Here is a 20,180-nt window from a genome sequence, read left to right on the forward strand (position 1 = left end):
AAGGGAAGGAGCCTAAATCAACCCCCTTCTTTCTTGTTTATTCAAAGACACAAAAGCAGTACAAATAGACTGGGCAGATGGATGAGAAAGAGCAGCTACCATTCCGATGCTGGCAAGGAATTAACAGGGATAAGATCAAAAGATCCGTCTTCAGTACTCTTTGAATATCTCCTATCTGAAATGCGTGACTTCTATCTGATCCGGTTGATTATTTGCTCAGGAATTCATTGATAGTGACTTGACCGCTCAGGAATTCATTGATAGTGACTTTGCCAGGTTCTAGAAGGGCTATCATCGCAAACACAAGCATGATAGAAGAAAATCAACTCACAGCAGCATGTGCTTTCCACAATGTTTTTTGCTTCCTGCAATGGGCAAGATCTACTAAACAATCTTCAATTTGGACTTGGAAGCAAAGCAATTCACAAATGGAGCAAAGAGAGAATGGTGTGATTTAAACAAGAATTCGAGGGTTGGGGGAGAAACTATCAAGAGCTGGCAGAAATTCAAGCCGCCTGGTTTACCACATAACTGGATACAATCTGGCCAAACTAGGCCTGAGAAGATGCCTATGGGTTCAGGCAAGGTACCGATACAATTTCCTGTCTATTTTGTCCCTTTCCAGAAACTCCCGCTCGATGAGAGACTCGATCCGTTTCTTTATTACGACAGGGTTCGGCAGAAAACGTGACTGCAGTTGCTTAGTGACCTCAGCCACAATGTTGTTGTGATCCAACACCTTCCTAGATTTCATAATCCTCACGATGGCGGCCTCGATCTGAGGCTTCCTGTCTTCTTCCACCCTCTGGCGTGTTTCCTGCTTCTCTGGCTCTGACTCCTTCTGCGCAACAACTGTGCCTATCTTCACCTTGTAAAATTTGCTCGTGAACTTGTCGTTGAAGAAGAATGCATCATCCTCGCCAATGTCCTTGCTCATAGGCTCCTTCCGAAGGACATTCTTTCCCTTGACGCAAGCAAGGGATTGTAGGCACCTCTTCAAATCCGAGGCCGGTATTTCTGTCGCCTGTTCAATCTCTTTGTAGCCCAAGCGATCTGCCGAATTAAAAAGCATGAGGATGCACATCTGATATGTGGACACATTCAGCTCGTGCTTCTGACCCTTCCCAAAGGTTGCTTTCAAATCTGCTGTGCCCATGTTTGTCTGCCAAGACAACCTCCGCCCGGTGTGAGTCCCAAGATAGTATGTTCGGAACCTTTCACACAAGCCAAGAATTTCGGCAGGCAGGTTACAAGTTGTGCTGGCTTGTGTAGGCCAGGATCCTGTCGTGAGAACTTGGACAGCTAGAGTAGGGCCTTCCCCCATCTCAGCAGACTGACTTGCATAGAACCCCTGCATCGTATCTTGAGAGGTTTTCATGTCTGTAAACATGCCTTCTAATTTTGACGTAAATTGGTATCCACATTCCGTTTTGAGCTTAACTATCAGGCTCCTCTCTGCATCGTCTGAAACCGATTTGCCCGAAAGAAGTCGTTTGGCAAGATGCTGCTTATAGTATTTCTCAAACACATCCTTTTCTTGCAGGTAACGGAACAGCATCATCACCTTGTCAAGGATGATTTCCACTTCCTCTTCGCTGACCCCTTTCAGGCCCTTACGGAGCTTATCGTCAACGAATAATGAAATGAACTCGGGAGACCTGGGATTCAAGTTGATGAAGTACTCGAACGATGAATTGAGTGCATTTTGGAAGGTCTTGTCATTGTTAAATGCCAAGTTGATGATCTTATCATGTTTATCCTTTTCATCCAGAAGCCGCTGAACAAAGTCCACAGGGTCCTTTAATCTCTCTGGATCTGTAACTAACTGCTTCCCAGTCTCTCGAAGATGAGAAGTCATAACATCTCTTATCGTCGAGAGTCCATCTGGGACCCGACGGAACAAATTATACATTCTTCCCAGGTCATCGTATTTGTCGTCTACAAGCATACTCACCAGGCCAGAGTTCTCCATGTGGACTAATCTCTGCATGTGTTCGGCAATCATCTCCTTCTCCACCACATTAGTTATTTTTGCTTCGCTTCTGGCATCCAAGTAGTGGGTAACTCTCTCCATTTCCTCATTAAGCCGCCTCTCGGCTTTCTTCAGGTATTCACCACAATCGCAGTGCACAATGAATTGCTGAGACTCAGACCTGTAGAAATTGGCTGAGGCCTCCAGAAAAGGTTTCTCGAAGTCTTCTTGGTAAACAGTAGATCCTAAATCCATCAGCATCTTTATTATATTCCTCATTAGGCCACGATTTATAACTTCACCTGTCCGCTCTTTGTACACAAGCTCAAGGAGTGTATTCAGTAACCTTGTCTGGATTTCAGTGGAATGGATAATATTATCCCTCCATAGATTCAGTCCAAGGTCATGAACAGGAGTCTTATGTGAACTGGGAACGAAGGTCCTATCCATGTACATCAATATGTCCCGGATCATCTGCAAAGCCTTGTTGTGATCGCCCCATTTCTTGTTCAGCTCCTCTAGAAACAAGCCTCCCTGTGCAGCTTCTATCGATTTCGATATTTCTTTCAGATGCCATGTCATTGTGTTCACGAGCCCCGAATAAAGCTTCTCTCCATATTTGTGAAGCACCATATTGTAAGCATTTCTGAACAGACAACCAAAGCTTAAATGTCAGGAATGCACAATAACTCCTAGATGTAGAAGCAATACTTTTTTTTTGTTTTTTGCTTCTTTTTTTTTTTGGAGATTGATTTAGAACCAATACTGATATGCAAATAGAGAACAACATCTCAAATACAATATGATACTGAGTCAAGGCATCCCCTCCACTGACGGAGCTGTATAACAACAAATACAATCCAAAAGCATGTGCAGACCATCAATCTGAAACAATATGTGATCAGAGCATGTCCTCAAGAATTCAAAATTTCTTTCGGATATGAGAACTGCTGCTTCCTTTTCTTGAGTAGATGTCCTTTGACAGGAGAAATTAAATGTATTATTCATGTTTAATAAAGTTACAGAAAACATCGTGGAACCAAAAACATGTATTCATATTCAATATAGATGAATAAGATTTACAGCACCCTTCGTATTGATTATTGATAGTTTGAACATAAAATAGATGCATTTGATGGAGAATTGTTATCAACAGTGGTCACTCCTTGACCTCTGCCAGTGAATTAGCTGGGGAATTGACGCCTACTTTGATTTGACAAGAACTTGCTTTATTAGCTGGACAATGAAGACATTCAAAATATCAAATGGAATCTTTGGTATTTCTATTTGAACCAGTTACAGCTGCCATGAATGATCAAACAAATCTACAGGTCCAAATAGGCTCGCTGATGGACAGGAGCCAACTGGTATAAAACCCAGATCATGAGCCACTATCTTCTTCTTCTCTTTCTTTCTTTCATGATTCCCATCAACTTGCAGTATTTACTGGTATCACTGGACATCAGGCATTAAGACCTAATTCTCATAAAGAAAGTCACAAGTAATGTGCCACCAAGATGCTAATAGGCTTAATTAAAAAAGGCAAATTCCCATCAACAAGTAGTATTGACCCCTTATTTTGACAAACTTTAAGAGTTGAAACCTATTTCTCATAAACAAAGTTGCAACTAATGTGCCCACCAAATACATGTAAAAAAATGTAACAAATTTCAGAACTAAATGATAGCACAGAATCCCAGGTCCAACAACCACAAACTAAATACAGGAGTGCGTGATTAGCAAGAATAAGCTCTAAAAAATCAAAGCCATACATTGCAATGATCACGAAGATAATGAGTTATAGCTTCCAAGAATAACCACCTAAGTACTCAACAACTGTTATGTTGGATTGAGGTATAAATGTGAAACTGTATGTTCACAATGTACATGCCTTTGAGAATATTAATAATAAAAAAAAAGGAATCCGAATAAGAAAAAAGAATATAAATCAAAGAATCTAAGGGCCTGTTTGGCCAGCTGCATTAGGTGGGATTAAGGTGGATGGAATTGTAAAAGTTACAATAAATGTGTGTAAGGTATTGTCCCTGGATTGGGTGCATCCCATGTTTTCTAATACTATGTTTGGAATGTATGCATTAAAAAATAAATCCCAGAATTTACTTTCAAATTGCATTTGGATTGAACCTGGATGAAGCAAAAATCCATAATCCATGGATTAATAATCCCATCTCACACTTTCCAACACAAGGCTCATTTTCCAAAGCCAACAAAGTTAATTTTAATCCCATCCCACACTCCTTCCAAACATGCCATTACCAATTTCAAAGTGGGATTAGTAATGCAATCCCATTCAATACAACTTAATACAACTGTCCAAACAGGCCCTAAGGTAACCAACATAATAGTGAAACAACAAGAAAGTATGCAAGAAAAAGGAAAAAATATATTTTTTTTAAAAGAAAAATAGGGCCCGTCAAGGAGCATACAAAATGAGTGCCCCTCTCATCACTCCCTCTCAGTCTCACACAGAGAGACACCCTCTAGCAAGAGCTGCAAGCCTCACAAAGCACAACAAAAGAATATAGACACAGAGAGAACACTCAGCAAGATGGGAGATCCCCAGGCCCTTCTCCCAAAACTAAGTGTTGTTCTCCCCAGTGCTCAATCACAAAAGAATTCCACTTGCAAGGTGTCGCAGAATTTGTCTCACCAGTCACCACCACCCAATCTGCAAAAAACAGCGATTTTCTTTTTGATGGATTTGATGGATGAGGCTTTGCTAATCCTAGATAACTATTAAACTTACCTCCTTTTTCTTTTTCCTTTTTTCTTCTTCTTCTTTATTTCCTTTTTGCGGTGACTTTCCAATCAGAGCCAATACGTCAGCAGATCTTGGGCCAGTGTCTTCCAGGCTAGTGGGAGCATGCACGACTAGCTCAACCGAAGAGGTTGATGCTTCCCTTAGCCTACAATCAACCAGACTAAAAGAGAACATACAGAAAACATTGCTTCCTTAGAACCATCCTATTGTAGACCCAAGGCAATTACATTTACTTTTGGAAAATAGAGGACCTGATTCAGAAGATAATCTGCTTGTTGCGTGTGTGTGTGGGGGGGGGGGGGGGGGGGGGGGGGGTTTTGTTGGTTAGGTGCGGTTTTGTTGGTTAAGAGGCAGGCATTCCACATTTTCCAAGTTAACGAGTTTTCTTTACTACTTGTAAGAGAAGTTTGAAACTTTGAATATGAATAATCCCTCTTTAGTCCAATATCTCTTGCGAGTGTACACTTGTTCGTTTCTTTGCAATTCGGGTGTTGGGATCTCATTGACTCAAAAACCGGGTGCATCATTTTAGTATCAGAGGGTGATCAATTGGGGATTTTCAACTCTACATAATCTCCTAATGGCTTCAAAATGGGTGATTGCAAGAAGGGTTTTTTTTTTTTTGAAAGTAGTGATGCAAGAAAAGTATACGCAAGTAACCCAATTAATTTGCGCACTCACAATGCAAGTAGATCAACTCATGCATTCGGTAAGCAATCTCACTAATCAAGTAGAAGAGCTCTGACATGGAGGAAATCCGGATCAGCACACTCACAATGCAAGTAGAGCGACTCATGCATACATGGCAATATGATAAATCCAGTAGGAGAGCTTCAACGTGAAGGAAATCCAGATATTAAAATTGGAGCACGAGGACATGTAAGAGAAGGTCCCCGCTAAAGGTCTTAACCAACAACAAGCAGCCCCGGCTGATGAACACACAAATGACTAAATCCTTTAATTGTCGGAACATGATATAGAGCCCATAATTAAGGTGGAAATTCTGAAATTCCCCAGTCTTTTACATGGATTTCATCGATTGGCTAAGCAAACTGAAAAAGGTGTTCGAGTACAAGAAAATTGCATATAGTCAAAAGGTTAAATTAGTAACAATAAAGTTTTTTCAGTCATATGTTAGCATGGTGAGATGATCTCCAAGCTAAAGTAATCCATCAAGGTAAGGAAAAAGTAAATTCTTGGAAAAAAAATGGGAAAACAATTAAAATATAAGTTTTGACTCACGACTTATGCTCTTGACCTCTATTAAAGATGTCACAATCTATATCAAGCGAATAAATCAGTAAATAAATACTCTAAGAAATCCTGTATTGTGACATCAAAGGTAAGCTTTCATGAATATGAAGACCAAAAGATTTTAAAATATCTTACTAGTCTTAACCCGAATATAAGAAATGAATTAGCTTTCAAAGATGTATTTAAGATGTAAGATGCATACACACTTGTATTAAAAGCCGAGGATATAGGTAGTTGGGGGCTTAGGAGATGATTTGGTGTCGCATGAGAACCATCACCAACGATTGGGCAACATGATAACTTCCTACGTAAGGTGAGCACAGGGCCTCCCATAAGTTGGGGGACAATGGGCCAACATCCAACAATGAAGCCAAAACCCACCCGAGGAGAGGTGGTTATGGACGAGGGATTCGTGCGAATAAAACAACACTCCTTTCACATGTTTTAAATGTGGGCAACGGAGACATCGTTCTTTTCACTGTCTTGGACATCAGTCCGTAGTTGAATGAATTTAGCTGAGGAAGGAGAATATGTTACAAACACTCCCAACCATCTACAAATGAAAGCAAGATATGACACGGCATGAACAATGTGCATGTGATGATGGGCACATGTTGGGGAAGATGTAGCAGATGTGTATGGAGATTGGGCGAGATATTGGTTATCCAACGAACTATGTTATCAATGCCTTGGGAGATTGATTAGGGGTGATGATTGCAACACAGTATCTTTTGCACCACTTGCACTTCTAGCGTGAAGATATGAATGATTTTGGTAGACAGGGAAAGCAGTGAGCAACTACGTTGTCGCATTTTTTCCTTACTAGCCAACCTTTACCAATCCCAGAATGAAGTCCAGCTGATGGGGACATCACGTGCACACGCGCACTCACGCCGCCCCCCCTATGCACGTACGTACATAGAAGGAGGGCTCCATCATCGATCTGGCTCGATGACGATGTCCAGGGAGGGCCTCCTAGCTAGAAGACAAGTTTTGGTTCAGAAAAGTGGCCCGATAGTCAAGAAAAGCCCACCATGGGATCTCATGATCGTGGCCCACTCGTCGGATTGGTTTTATATTTTAGGTTTTGTTTATTGTTATTATTTAGAACATCGTGAACGCTTTAGATTTCCTTATTTGGTTTTTATTTTAGTTTACTTCATCACCAAGTAATAGGTGTCGCACATGGTGCGAGTTTTTGGGTATAGGGTTATCTCTTTATGAGTTGTGGAAGAATTCAAAAGTGGGTGCGAAGCCCTCCCTTTTCAAAGGGCTAACTACCGTGGTGCGAAGCCACATCGATCCCAATTCACCCCCATCTTCCATCATCTTTTTTTCCATCTTCCCCACCATCTATACTTCGAATTTGTCCTTTTGTTGCATCGAATTTCTTCGTTACAGCAAAGGCACAAACCGTACATCGGATCGAAGATTTGGAGGTTTTGGAGTCTATCCCTAGCCAAGGCCAAGGTGGCCTTTTTCTGAATAGGGGGTGGCCGGTATCACACGCACGTCCGTCTCCATTGTTGCCCACACGCGGATCATCTTTTGGCTCGTTTTTATCCTCTTTATCCTCTCATAGCCGTTTTCATGAATCCTAACCCTAGATTACATATGATCCCTAATTGATTTGCCCATTTTTATCACCTTAGGTTTCCTTGAAATCCCTTATATTAGGGACTGATTTTTATGCATGAGTAGTTGATTTTATTTCCTTTTGACATCGTTTGGTTTATAATTTTTATTGGTCCAGTCCTAACCTGTGTCGGCTTGGAATTTGTGTGATTGTTTCTAAATTGGTAGAATCTAAGCCTGAAATCTTGCATATCATGTTTAAATTCACGTCCTGCGTCACCAGCTCCTGATGAGAAAGACATAAAAGTCGAAACATTGTCTCACAAGAAATTGTGGATAAAGCAAAACTCAAAGAACAACATTTACGTCCATACCAAATTCATTGGTTAAAGAAAGGGGGAAAAGTCTGAATTAACTAATGGTGCTTAGTTTCTTTCTCTATTCGATCTATGTATCTAAAGTACAAGGATGAGGTGTGGAGTAATGTCATCTCACAGATGTATGCCACATTTTGTTAGGGAGAACGTGGTTGTGGAACCAAGATATAGTACATATGACTTGGGCTAACACTTATTCCTTTGTCAAGGATGATGTTAATATCACATTGCACTTGATAAAATAGCTTCCAACAACCAAATCTGATAAAGAGGAGGGTAAAAAATCTCCTGGTGTAGAGAAGTTTGAAGAAGAAAGGATGAAGAATAAGATCATCCATGTCTTAATTGTTAAAGAATAAGTAAAACAGTCAAATGCTCTGCTTCTCATGCAAAAGCTCCTTCATGAAATATCAAGACTTAATGGCCAAGCGTAATACCCCTAGTGAATTTTGGGGGTACAATTTTTTTTTGGAACCTGCCATATTTGACCCACCTCATCTAGTAGATATGAGTTTCCACTTCAAAACTAACCCTGATATGAAATTCATGTGCAAGTTCACCCTTGAGCTCTTGGATAGACCATCATGCTCACTTATGCTCATCCATCCGTTCATCATCACATCCGGGATGATCCATCCGTTAAATCGTCAATCTGACCATTAAAGATGATATTTAACCATTGATCTACCAAATGGATTGATAGATCGATCATCTGACGAATGAATCCTCCAAGACAATAAAATTCGCCATTGAAAAACTAGATCCACCATTCTCTCATCTCATGATTATTTATTGAAGTCCTTACAGATGATAAAAAGAGCAAAAGAACCCTGTTATGTTTTCTTACATTTTTATACCCAGTAGGAATCATGCATCTTACACTTGCTTTTCATACTCATATTCTTATTCATTCAATTCATTGTCACAAGAACATTTTTGGTTAAGTGGTTAGTTAGACCTTTAGTGATGAAGAGAGAGGTCAAGTATTTGAATCTCCGAGTATGCTTTTTTTTTTTCATTTTTGGGGCCCATTTGGGAGCTTGGATTTGGAATGCATTGGAATCCAAATTGCAATTGCATTAGAATCAAGGTGATTCCGAATCCCCATTTGTGTTTTGGTTGAAATGCACTAGGATCCAAATCTTCCATTTGGAAGCTTGTATCTAGAGGGCATTAGAATTCTTGGGTATAATCACAGGACTTGGATTTGATTACTAAATCAGCTTTCATATACCGAATTAGTTTATATGTGATATTTGGTAGAATGATTGTTATAAGCCCATTAAAATATATACTTTAACCAAAAAAGAGGAAATTTTGAGCCTTGGGTGGGCCACAAATGCAAGGATCACAAACAATCGACTCACTAACGTTTTCTAACCATCTATTTAAATGTCCAACATTTGGATAGCTTGGATCATTTTATTGATGTGATTTTAGTGTTACAGACTTACATCCGATAATTGAATTGTTTTAGGATATCATCAGCGTGCCATGTGTCCAGTGGATTAGTAGTTTAGAGACACCTTTGTTACATGTGCGACTCTCATGCCCTTGAAAAAGAGGCAAAAAAGACATTTCCTTTGGATTAGACTGGAATCTCAACATTTTGCTGAGATTTCAAAAGACACCAAAAAGGTAAATTTGAAATACTTCTAATTCCATTTCCCTCGAAATCCAAGGCCGCCAAACACGGGGAAAAAAAAAAAGGCTATTTGGATTTGAAATACACCCATTTACCACCAAATCCAAGGTGTCAAACTATTCTTTCATTTCACTTCCATAATTGTGTAATTAGCAAAAGTGATTAGAAAAATTGTAAACGAAGATAAGTCAAAAGGTCAAGGTCCCATACGCGCTTTTTTTTTTTCTTTTAAAATTTTACAAAAAAAAAAGTCAACACATACTATATATAGCCAGTTTAATATTTTTCCTTGTGAGGAGGGGAATCCACCTCACCTCCACACTTATAAAAGGCTCACGCCCCTCCCCTCAAAGGAGTGTAGCATGAGCAATTGTGGGGGGAGAGAGAGAGAGAGAGAGAGAGTGTGTTTGTGTGTGTGTGGGGGTGGGCGCGTGGTGGGTTGGCCCATCATCACTCTAGGTGAGTGGGTCATACTACCCTTTGTTTTAACATTGTTATGTTATTATACTTTTTACATCTTGTTTTCCCTATGCTTGAATATAAATATTTGGTTGGAGGGAATGGTCGGACTTGATGCCCCCAAACCCTGTCCAAATCAAACCGTCAGTTTCACAACCAAATCTTGGTATATGAGGCTAATTCTATGTTCAATCTAGAAGAGTTTTTGGACCTGGAAACATGTCCAAATCTGGACACTTTATGGTGTTCAAAACTATTGACCAATGTGAAGAGCTTCTTATGCACCCTCATTGTTATGGGTATGGACTCTTCCACACCGCCCATACCGCTTAACCCGTTCTAGTTTCTTTTTCTCACGTATTGCTTTGGGCACACACTTTGAGTAATGTCTTTTTGTGATGCTTTTTGTCCCCTACGATCTCTAGAGTGATGATGAAAATGATTGTGATGATGGGCTACACACGCCTCTCTCTCTCTCTCTCTCTCTCTCTCTCTCTCTCTCTCTCTCTCCACAATTGCTCACACCACACTCCCATAAGGGAAGGGGCATGAACCTTTTATAGGCGTGGGGGTGAGGTGGATTCTCCTCCCCATAAGAAAAAACATTAAAATGGCTATATATGGCATGTGTTGACTTTTTTTTGTGTAAAATTTTGAATTAAAAAAAAAAAAAAAAAAACAATTGCACATATGGGACCTTGAACCCTCGACTTATGCTTGGTTAACAAGTACTCCAAACACTTCCACCAACTACACAATTGTGAAAGTGAATGGAAAGAATAAGTATTTATGTTAAGGTTTCTAGGGAAAAAAGTTTAAAAGTGGGAAAAAAAATATACAAACTCGGAGATTTGAACACTTGACACCTCTCCTCCTCACTAAAGGTATACCCACTTGACCAAACAAGTTATTGTGATGATGAAGTGAATAAATAAGCATTTAAGTATGAAAAGCAAGCATAAGATGTCAAATCCTATGTATTACCAAATGAGTCCAACCATGGTTCTAAATGTCGATATCAGTCAGCACATCAACCCGGGGGGGAAATGATATGACACGGTGCCGCATATCGATATCGGGGTTGTATTGGTCTGTATCGATCAAATTTTTCTTTAAGCAAAAAAATATGGAAAATATTAGAAAATAAGAAAAAATGAGATATCTAAGAATCTATCAATTTTTGTGTTTTGACCATGTATTGAATGGTGTATTAACCATTCTTTGATGAGAATGCAATCTATTAGTTTGATTTGTTGAAAGTCAACTAAATGGGCCTTAATTGAACACATATCAAGCATGCTTTGATGAACTAGGGCACAAAAAGAAGATGAAAATATAAAAATGAAAGTGAAGGTTTTAGTAAACTTCTTTCCGTTTTTCCCATAGTGGTCCACTTCGCTTCGATTTGTCGAATCCCATTTGTTTTGATCCCAAAGTAGGTCTAGACCTAGCCTAAAATGAGTTTTTAAGCTTCTTCCATGGTCTAAATGAAAAAAAGAAGAGGAGACAGGAGTGGAATTTTGAAAGAAAAAAAAAAAATCAAAATTGGGCTTTTATGGGCGTATCAGCCTGTATTGACCGATACGGGTCATTTTTATTTTTTTTGCATCGGGCTGATACGACCCCGCATAGTGTATCGTCTCATGCCGATACAGCCTTATCGGCCAGTACAATACTGATATTCATATCTATGAGTTCAGCCGATTAACTCAAGCTCTTACCAATTATATGGTTAGGCATAGAGAAGTTCAAAAGACGAAAAGGAGGAAGAGGTGAAAGAAGGAAATCCAAGAGAGCAAAGCCAAGCTACCAAAAAACTGCAAATGAACATCTTCGTGAGAAGATATACAAAGATGATGACTTGGTCATGGTTTATCTTTACAAAGATTCCAAGTGAAACTAATAACAAGCTCAAGACTAAGAAATTGAGTTATGCGGGTCAAGAAGATGTTGGGTGAGAACGTCTATGAGATTTAAGTCGCCAAATGACTTGGAAATCTCATGAACTTTCAATGTGGTGAGTTTGTTCAAGTACCAATGAGAGATGTCTAATGTGCAACACGAAGTTATTGTTGATATGGCAGCTCCCTGAGAAAAAGAAGAAGTTGAACAAGTGTGTTGCACATGAAGACCACTTACACTCAACAAGGCCAATACAGACAACACTTGATGAAATGGAAGAACAAGCTCTATTCCGAATCCATGTTGATCAAGGGCAATAAATTGAAAATATTGGATCAAAACCTCCACTGCTTGTATAAAAACTTCAAGTCAATACAGTCAAGATCACTCCATCCTTGGGGGGGAGTTGATGTAGGCCCAAGGCCACTATGGGACAAAACATGTGTTCATTTTGAGCTATTTGTTGCTTGATTTGGGGCCTGAATCTTAGAGCCTACATTTATTATTATTGAAAGATATAGGGGCCTGATTTGCAAAATATGATTGAAGATTTTCGGATTATTTAGTAGATTTGTTTTTACTAATTTTTGGTAAAATCTTTGGGGATTGCGCGTTATCTTAAATAAATTAGATTGATTTAAAATCAATTGGGGATCTTCATTAAATATTCATAAGGATTGTCTTTTAGGGTCTATAAATGGGGGAGTGGTGGAAGATGTAGGCATTCCACATTTTCTGAGTTTGTGAGCTTTCTTAAGTACTTGTAAGAGAATTTGAATGTTAATAAAGTTATTTCTACCCCTCTACTCCAATATATCTTGCGCATGCACACTTGTTTATTTCTTTGCGCTTCAAGTATTGAGATCTCAATGACTCGATAAACGAGTTGCAGAACATCCTACAAAATAAGAAAAAAATCAATGAAATATCATGTATTAAATGAAGATTTAAGTGCATAGAATTGGTATCTAGCTTCACAATTGAATGTCTGCCCAAATCACCTAAGGTTTATTGACCCATCCCATCATTGATACTGTCCTCACTAGATGGTTGTCTCTGTCATGACTGCAAACATCACGAACGAAATGATTTAGGTGATCATCATTGTACCTAGCTTCCTCCAACCAGTAATTAAGAAATCCCACCTCCAATCATTCTAGACATTATTCAGTGGTCCTAAGCATTATCTCTTTCAATGAGAGAACGGCTAGGTGAAACGATTGTGCAATACCTCTTCATTTTATTCATGTTTTCCATGTTTCTCCTTTTTTTAGTTGTTTTGAGAAACCATGAAGGCTCACAATCGATGGATAAGTTGTCTGCTAGGAAAAAAAAAAAACACTCGCTGGTGCACAACTACAATCAACAATAATGCCCCAACCAGAAATTAGTAGAACTACAAAGATGGTCCAACCAAATGCTACCTGATATGAAACCATCTTTTCTTCTGGTTTCAGGTTTTTTTAAAACCTTTACCTGTCAAGACTAATAAAGGATCACCCACATTGCTTGGGTCCAATTCTATGTCATACAGTTGTTCCTATCATGGTGTGCCGTATTGGCCATTATGTAATGATAATGGTGCTAACCGTTATGCGTTATGGGTTCGTAACAGCCATAACGGCCATTATGGGAAAAATGAGCCATATCAGCCCCATTATGGTCCGTTACAAGGCCAATACGGCCATTACAACCCATATCATAACGATAATGGTGGGGGCCATTACAGCACACCTTGGTTCTTATCAAAGGAATCTCAGTCGAAATTTTCATGTCCAATGTCCAATACAGCAACCTATTCGGTTTGAACTCCACGCCATTTATGTTGTGAGGAAGGTTTGTGCAAGAAAGTTTCTATTGTAACGGTTTCTTAAAAAATCTCAAAGGGGTCAATTGGCAACATGGATTTGAATGTATATGAGTGCATTCAGAATCCAAAAGTCATTTGGCAGCGTGGATTCTGAGGTATTTGGAATACACGGTTTTGGTGTGTTTTTAAATCTCTCCCTTTTGTTGTGATTTGTGGCGAAATGTCTTTTTTTGTTCTTTTATTAAAGGTAAGAGAATCCCATGTGTAACAAAGGTGTCGCTAGGCTACCAATTCATTGTACACATGGCACATTGATGATACCCCAAAACAATCAAAATATCAGCTGCACCACTAATATTAAATCAATAGAATGATAGGAACAAACCATGCATTGGCCACATAAATTGACAATACAAAAATGTTGGCGAGACGCTCGTTTGTTATCATATGGTTTTCGCCCAACTGAGGCCTGGAATTTCGTCATTTACGGCCAAGTATATATTTCCATAGGCCTATTACAATCATTCTGTCAAATATCACATATGTACACTAATTTGGGATATTAAAGTTGATTTAGTAATCAAACTCAAATCCCTGTAAATATACGACAAACTTTCAATGCATTCCTATTTTTGGATTCCAGTGCATTCCGACTACAAGCTGCAAACACAACTGGGGATTCAAAATCACCTTGATTTGTGATTCGGATTCCAATGCATTCCAAATACAAGCTCCCAAACAAGCCCATTTATAAAAAATAAAATTAAAAAATAAAATTTTAAAAAAAAAACACTCATTCAAGGTACAAAATTGTAACAAAGTAAAGAAATTTTATGCTGGTTTTGAAGTAACTCGAGTGTAGTTTTTGAACAAGTCAACTCAATTGTACTTGAGATAGTCTCTTAGGACTTGGGTTCATTAGATAATCAACTGCAATGACATACTTTAATATATAAACTCACATAATTGATCAAATCATGGAAACTTCATTGAAAGAGAAAACTTAGTGAATAATTCCAAGCTTTTTGCAGCTGATTAATTAAAAACAATCATAACGGAAACTCGAATAGCATCTTCAAGTCTTCAACAAAACGAAGTGATTCAGCTAAATGCGAAAGGTATGCGTCTTAGAATCACAATAGCGCCAATTGCAAGACAGGATCCACAAACACTGTTCCACCGATTGCAAGACACAGAAGGCTGGATCTACAAACTGGTAAAATACGAACACCGTTTAGCAAGATAAGAAACAGGAACACTGTTCTACCAACTGCAAGACACGAAAACAGGAATAGCCATCATCTATTGTTGGCAATTGGCTGCCTAGCTGACATCAACCTTCAGCTCTTTTACCTGGGCATGGGACTGATTGGCTTGATGTCAGTGGGCAGCCAATTGCCAAAATCCTGTCAATCGTTCATGAGAATTCCTGTTAGTATCTTGCGCTAAAAATTTTGTATAGATCTGACCCCAAATAGCCAGAACAAGGCCATGCTGATGGCAATTTGTGCATGTAGATGAGATGGCAGGAATATACAGGATCCACCCAAAAGAGCCTTTGATTCACTCAAGAAGATACCGGTTGAAAAGTACCAACGAAAACTCATTAACAAAATTTTTTTTACTTAAATTTACCTAACTCACCAGTCACCACCTTCTAATTTGTTTATCTACGAAAATGATTGCCAAACTCATCAAACATATATGTCATAAGCTTTGACAATATCAACCAAATGAAACAATACACATATTGCCATGGATCTGAAAACACCCAGATAAAACATATACGCAATTGGATTATCACCATTTCTGTCTTGAGACAATCATCAACAACAACAGCAGCCGCAAAAGGAGGAGAAAATCGATAAAGGAACCAAACCTATAGAGCTCCTCAAAGCTAAGCCCGCTGGCGTTGTGATTGTAAATCTCATGGATCGCGTGCTCCAAAATCTTCCATGTCTTCTCTGCATATTTTGGGTCCAACTCCACCCGATGCTTAAACGCCTCTATCTTGAAATTCCTCTTCTTCTGAGTACTCATCTTCTCCGTTCGAGGAATCCACTCAAGAAATCGGCAGCAGCCTTCGGGCGAGAAATTCAATAACCGGAACTCGATTCAGAAAACCTATGTCCAATTCAAATCCAACAATACAAACCACCTCCAGATGTTAAAAAGGAAGCCCAAAACCAGATTAAAGATCACAGATACAGGATACTGAGATTTTCTCAACAGATTCCGAGATATAGATTCGATAACAAGGACTTGCTAGGGAAAACCGCCTTCCGCCTCCAATCGGATAACGAAAACCTGATTGAAGGTCTCTGAAACCAGATACAGATATTCTGATTACGGATTATGTACGAGATATCAAATAATCAGAAGAGAATCGCCTCTTTTTCTTCGATTCGGAGGGAACAAGCTGGGCTAGGGTATGGAAGGGGGAGATAGAGGCGGTTTTGGGGTCAGCAAAAGCGCTATTGGGAGATAACAACGCGGTTTTGGTAGAGGCTATGGAGGGATTGCAGAGAGGGAATGAAAACCCCAAATTCGGATTGAAACCCTTGATTCAAGGATTTAAAGCGGATGAGAGAGAAATGAGACGAAACCCTTGCCTGGTGTACTTCACGCTTGAGACTCATCGGAAATGTCGAAAATGCCCCTAGTGTTGTCCAGGAATCGCAATTAAGGATCCCCCGCGATCGGTCTAAAAGAGGTAGCCTTACGCTAGAATGCGCCGGAGGCTTCGTACGGTTAATTCGTGCGCAAAAGCTACGGCGTCGGCTCCATGGCTCCAACTATAGATGCCCATAACTGTTATAAATGCTTCGCCGGAGAATACGTGCCGTGCGCTACTATGCTAGGGTTTTTCTGGTGGACGTGACTTGCCTGCAACCCCAAGCTCAGTGGCCCACTCCATCTGATTCTCCGTCTCATTTGACAGAACATCAGGGACATCCAAACTTCAAGTGGGCCACACCATTAGAAACAGTGAGGATGGAAACACCTACCGTTGGAACCTTTCCAATGCCCGCCAATATGTTTATATACTATTGGGAGAAAAATGGAACAAGTCTAGAGACTCGTCTATGAAATGGATCAACTCTACTGACGGACACCGAGGCAAGCATGTCAAAAGCCTAGAGGAACTTAGCTTAAATTGTAGAAAATGAATCCCGACCGAGACTTACGAAGTCCAAAGCTATAAGGCAGTGTATACGAGATGCATAAAGTTGACTCGGCAAACGAGGCAGCAATATCCAAAAAGGCCGACTAAGGCCTAACGCTCAAAAGCCACCCGACCGACCATAAAACCGACCCATCTTTAAGTCAGTTATAGAGTCAGCTATCAGATTAAAGAGAATCAGCCTCATCTCATCCGACAGTAGGCAAGTAGCCCTATCCTTTATAGCAGACAGAGACTCATTCATCAGTAGAGTCGGCCTGGACCGATCCGAGCAAGATAGAAACAATATCAAGTGAAATACCTTGACGAAAATCTAATAAAAGGATCCCCGATCGCCAAGATCTCGGGATCGGTTGGAGTCCAAAAGCGGATTGATACCAAATCTCCGTAATATCAGGAGAAGAATCCTAACACGATGGGATCCTCTCATTCCTATAAATACATGAGACCTCAAAGATGAAAGGTACGCAAAAACATTGTCCCTGAGACCATTTTTTAACAATCCTAGCTCTATCTTTAGCATCGGAGGGTCCCCAGCTCTAGCTAGGGTCTCCTTTGTTTCCCCCTTGTGCAGGTGATAGGTCGGCAGAGAGACAAATCAAATTTTTTGCATCAACAGTTTGGCGTCATCTGTGGAACAAAAAGCTTCAAAAGATCTCCAATGGCAAGAACGAGGAGAACCACCCAAAACGAGCCTAATGGGGTCGCTGTCACTAGACCACCGGTAACAGAAGGCCCGCCGGGTACGAACAGTGCCCAAGGGGCCCAAAACCAACCTGATAACCGACAAGGTTCTGCGGCCCGTCCGGCAACCTCTGTTTTGACCAGGCATACTCAGCGGAACCGAGGAAATGGGTGATTAGATAGGGAGGTCCAGAAACTCAAGACCGATATGAACTTCATGAAGCAAATGCTGGAACAGATTCATCGCCAGCAAGTTCCACCCCAACGTGACGGTTGAACGAATGCCCCACAATAATTCACCGACCCTCAGCCCGTGGCTCCATGCTCTGTCCCTCAACAAAGTCAGCACCAGGGTCCACCCGAGCCAGCACCCTCTCATTCTATTACCGCCCCGCTGCCTGCCACTGATCTTCGACATGAAATAGATCGGAGGAGGCGCAGCAAGCTACCGATTGAGGGTACTGCTGATAGTGACGAACCCTAAAAAGCCGACCTTTAAGACTTCAGGAGGGAGCTACGGGAAGAGAATGTAGATATGAAGTAAGGCCGTGACATACATCAGACAAGGCCCGAGACAAAAGCTTCCCCATTCGTAAAAGAGATTATGTAAGCTCGGCTACCGGAACTGTTCCGTCTTCCGCAGATTATGCCATTCACCAGCAAAATCGATCCAATCGAGCATATTGAATCCTTTCGGACGTATATGGAACTGTACGATGCCTCGGACGCCGTGATGTGCCAAGCTTTCTCCCTCACTTTAGCTGATGTAGCTCGGCTTTGGTTCAAATAGTTGAAACCAAAGTCCATTAGCTCGTTCACAAAGCTCAATGATGCCTTCCTCACTAATTTCATTGTTGGGAAGAAAAAGTTGAAGCCACCTGCGCACCTGAACAACATAGTTCAAAAGGAGGGAAAGCTGTTAAAAGATTATATTAAGTGTTTCAACTTCGAGTCTCTCCAAGTCCGAAAACATTCAAACGAGACAGCACTTAACTCAATCATGCAAGGCGTTAGAAATAAGTCGTTTCTGGCTTCCTTGGACAAGAACTCGCCTATCACTCTAGCAGAATTTATGGCTAGGTCGGACAAGTATGCGGACACCGAAGAAACCCGAATCCTGTGTATGGCCGCTCAAAACGTGAAAATTCCGGCCAAAGAGTCAGCAAAGAAAGAAATTGACTCGGCTAGTGGAAAGAAATGTAAAGATGATCGGTCTCGCGATGAACGTAGATAGTGTAAGCGGCCTGACCACAAATTCTTAACGTATACCCCGCTCAATAAACCACAGGAGCAGGTTTTGATGGAGATCAAGGGCGAGGGGTTCATCAACTGGCGAAATAGACTCTGAAGCAATCCGAACCGATGAAATAAGAACAAATACTGTCATTACCATCGCGATCATGGGCATAATACGAGTGACTGCTATCATTTAAAAGAAAAATCGAGAGACTCGACCGAGAAGGCCGTCTCAGTGAGTATGTCGAAAGAATCGGGACAACGGAAGAACGTTCGGGTGACAACCGACCCACGGAGGAAATCCAAACCATTGTCGGTGGTCCCCAAGGTGGGGTCGACTCAAACAATGCTCGAAAAAATCACGCCAGGAGCATCAGTCGGCCTGAGTCCGAAATCCTGATTTTAGCTCGGCCTTCGAAAGAGAAGAAAATGGAGAAGTACTGCGTATCATTTATCGATGAAGACGCTTGGGGCATTCATCATCCGCATGATGACGCATTAGTCGTCACCCTCACTATAGCGAACCGCAAGGTATTCTGCATTCTCGTTGATACAGGGTCATCCGCAGACATATTGTTCTCTCAAGCGTTCGACAAAATGGGTGTTGAATGATCGGCATTACGACTAGTTTACACCCCATTGATCAGATTCTCGGGTGGAAAAATCCTTCCTAGAGGAGTGATCTCGCTGCCGCTCACTGCCAGAAACTCTCTACATCAGGCGACAGTAATAGTCGATTTTCTGATAGCCGATCAACCATCAGTCTACAACGTTATACTTAGTCGACCCTCTCAATGCCTTTTTCAAGCTGTAGTATCGACACACCATCTCTCCATGAAATTCTCGACCGAGTCGGGAGTCGAAATTGTTAAAGGCGACCAACGGGACGCACGACGCTATTATGCGACGGTCGTAAAGACTCCAGTCGAGGTAACCATGATTGAGTCGTTGGACCCTCGGGCTGAGACCTACAAGCGAGGACAACCAGTAGAAGACCTCATCCCAATACCTTTGATCGAGGCAGACGAAACCAAGACAGTTCGGATTAGCTCGTCCCTACAGTTGCCCCTGAAAGATAAGTCGGTATCCTTACTCCGACAATACGCCGATGTATTTGAATGGAGTCATGAAGATATGCCTGGGATCAATCCTTCGGTGATGACTCATCGCCTCAACATCGACCCGACCTACCAACCGATCTGATAGAAGCGACGACCACTCAACCCCGAAAGGTATGCCATCATCGAAGAAGATGTCAGAAAGCTCCTCAAGGCTAAATTCATCGAGAAGATATACTATT

General features: G+C 40.8%; 1 protein-coding gene across 1 annotated transcript; it reads right to left on the reverse strand.

Annotated features, from left to right (window-relative positions):
- Window positions 1-382: 382 nt before the first annotated feature.
- On the reverse strand, window positions 383-16,560 carry LOC131242124 (cullin-3A-like). The gene is made up of 2 exons (XM_058240555.1): window positions 15,656-16,560; window positions 383-2,618 (listed from the first exon to the last, which is right to left on the reverse strand). The coding sequence occupies exons 1-2, from the start codon at window positions 15,814-15,816 to the stop codon at window positions 578-580; spliced, it is 2,202 nt and encodes a 733-aa protein (XP_058096538.1). The 5' UTR covers window positions 15,817-16,560; the 3' UTR covers window positions 383-577.
- Window positions 16,561-20,180: the final 3,620 nt, after the last annotated feature.

The sequence above is a fragment of the Magnolia sinica genome, chromosome 4, assembly GCF_029962835.1.
Source record: "Magnolia sinica isolate HGM2019 chromosome 4, MsV1, whole genome shotgun sequence".
Classification (NCBI taxonomy): Eukaryota; Viridiplantae; Streptophyta; class Magnoliopsida; order Magnoliales; family Magnoliaceae; genus Magnolia; species Magnolia sinica.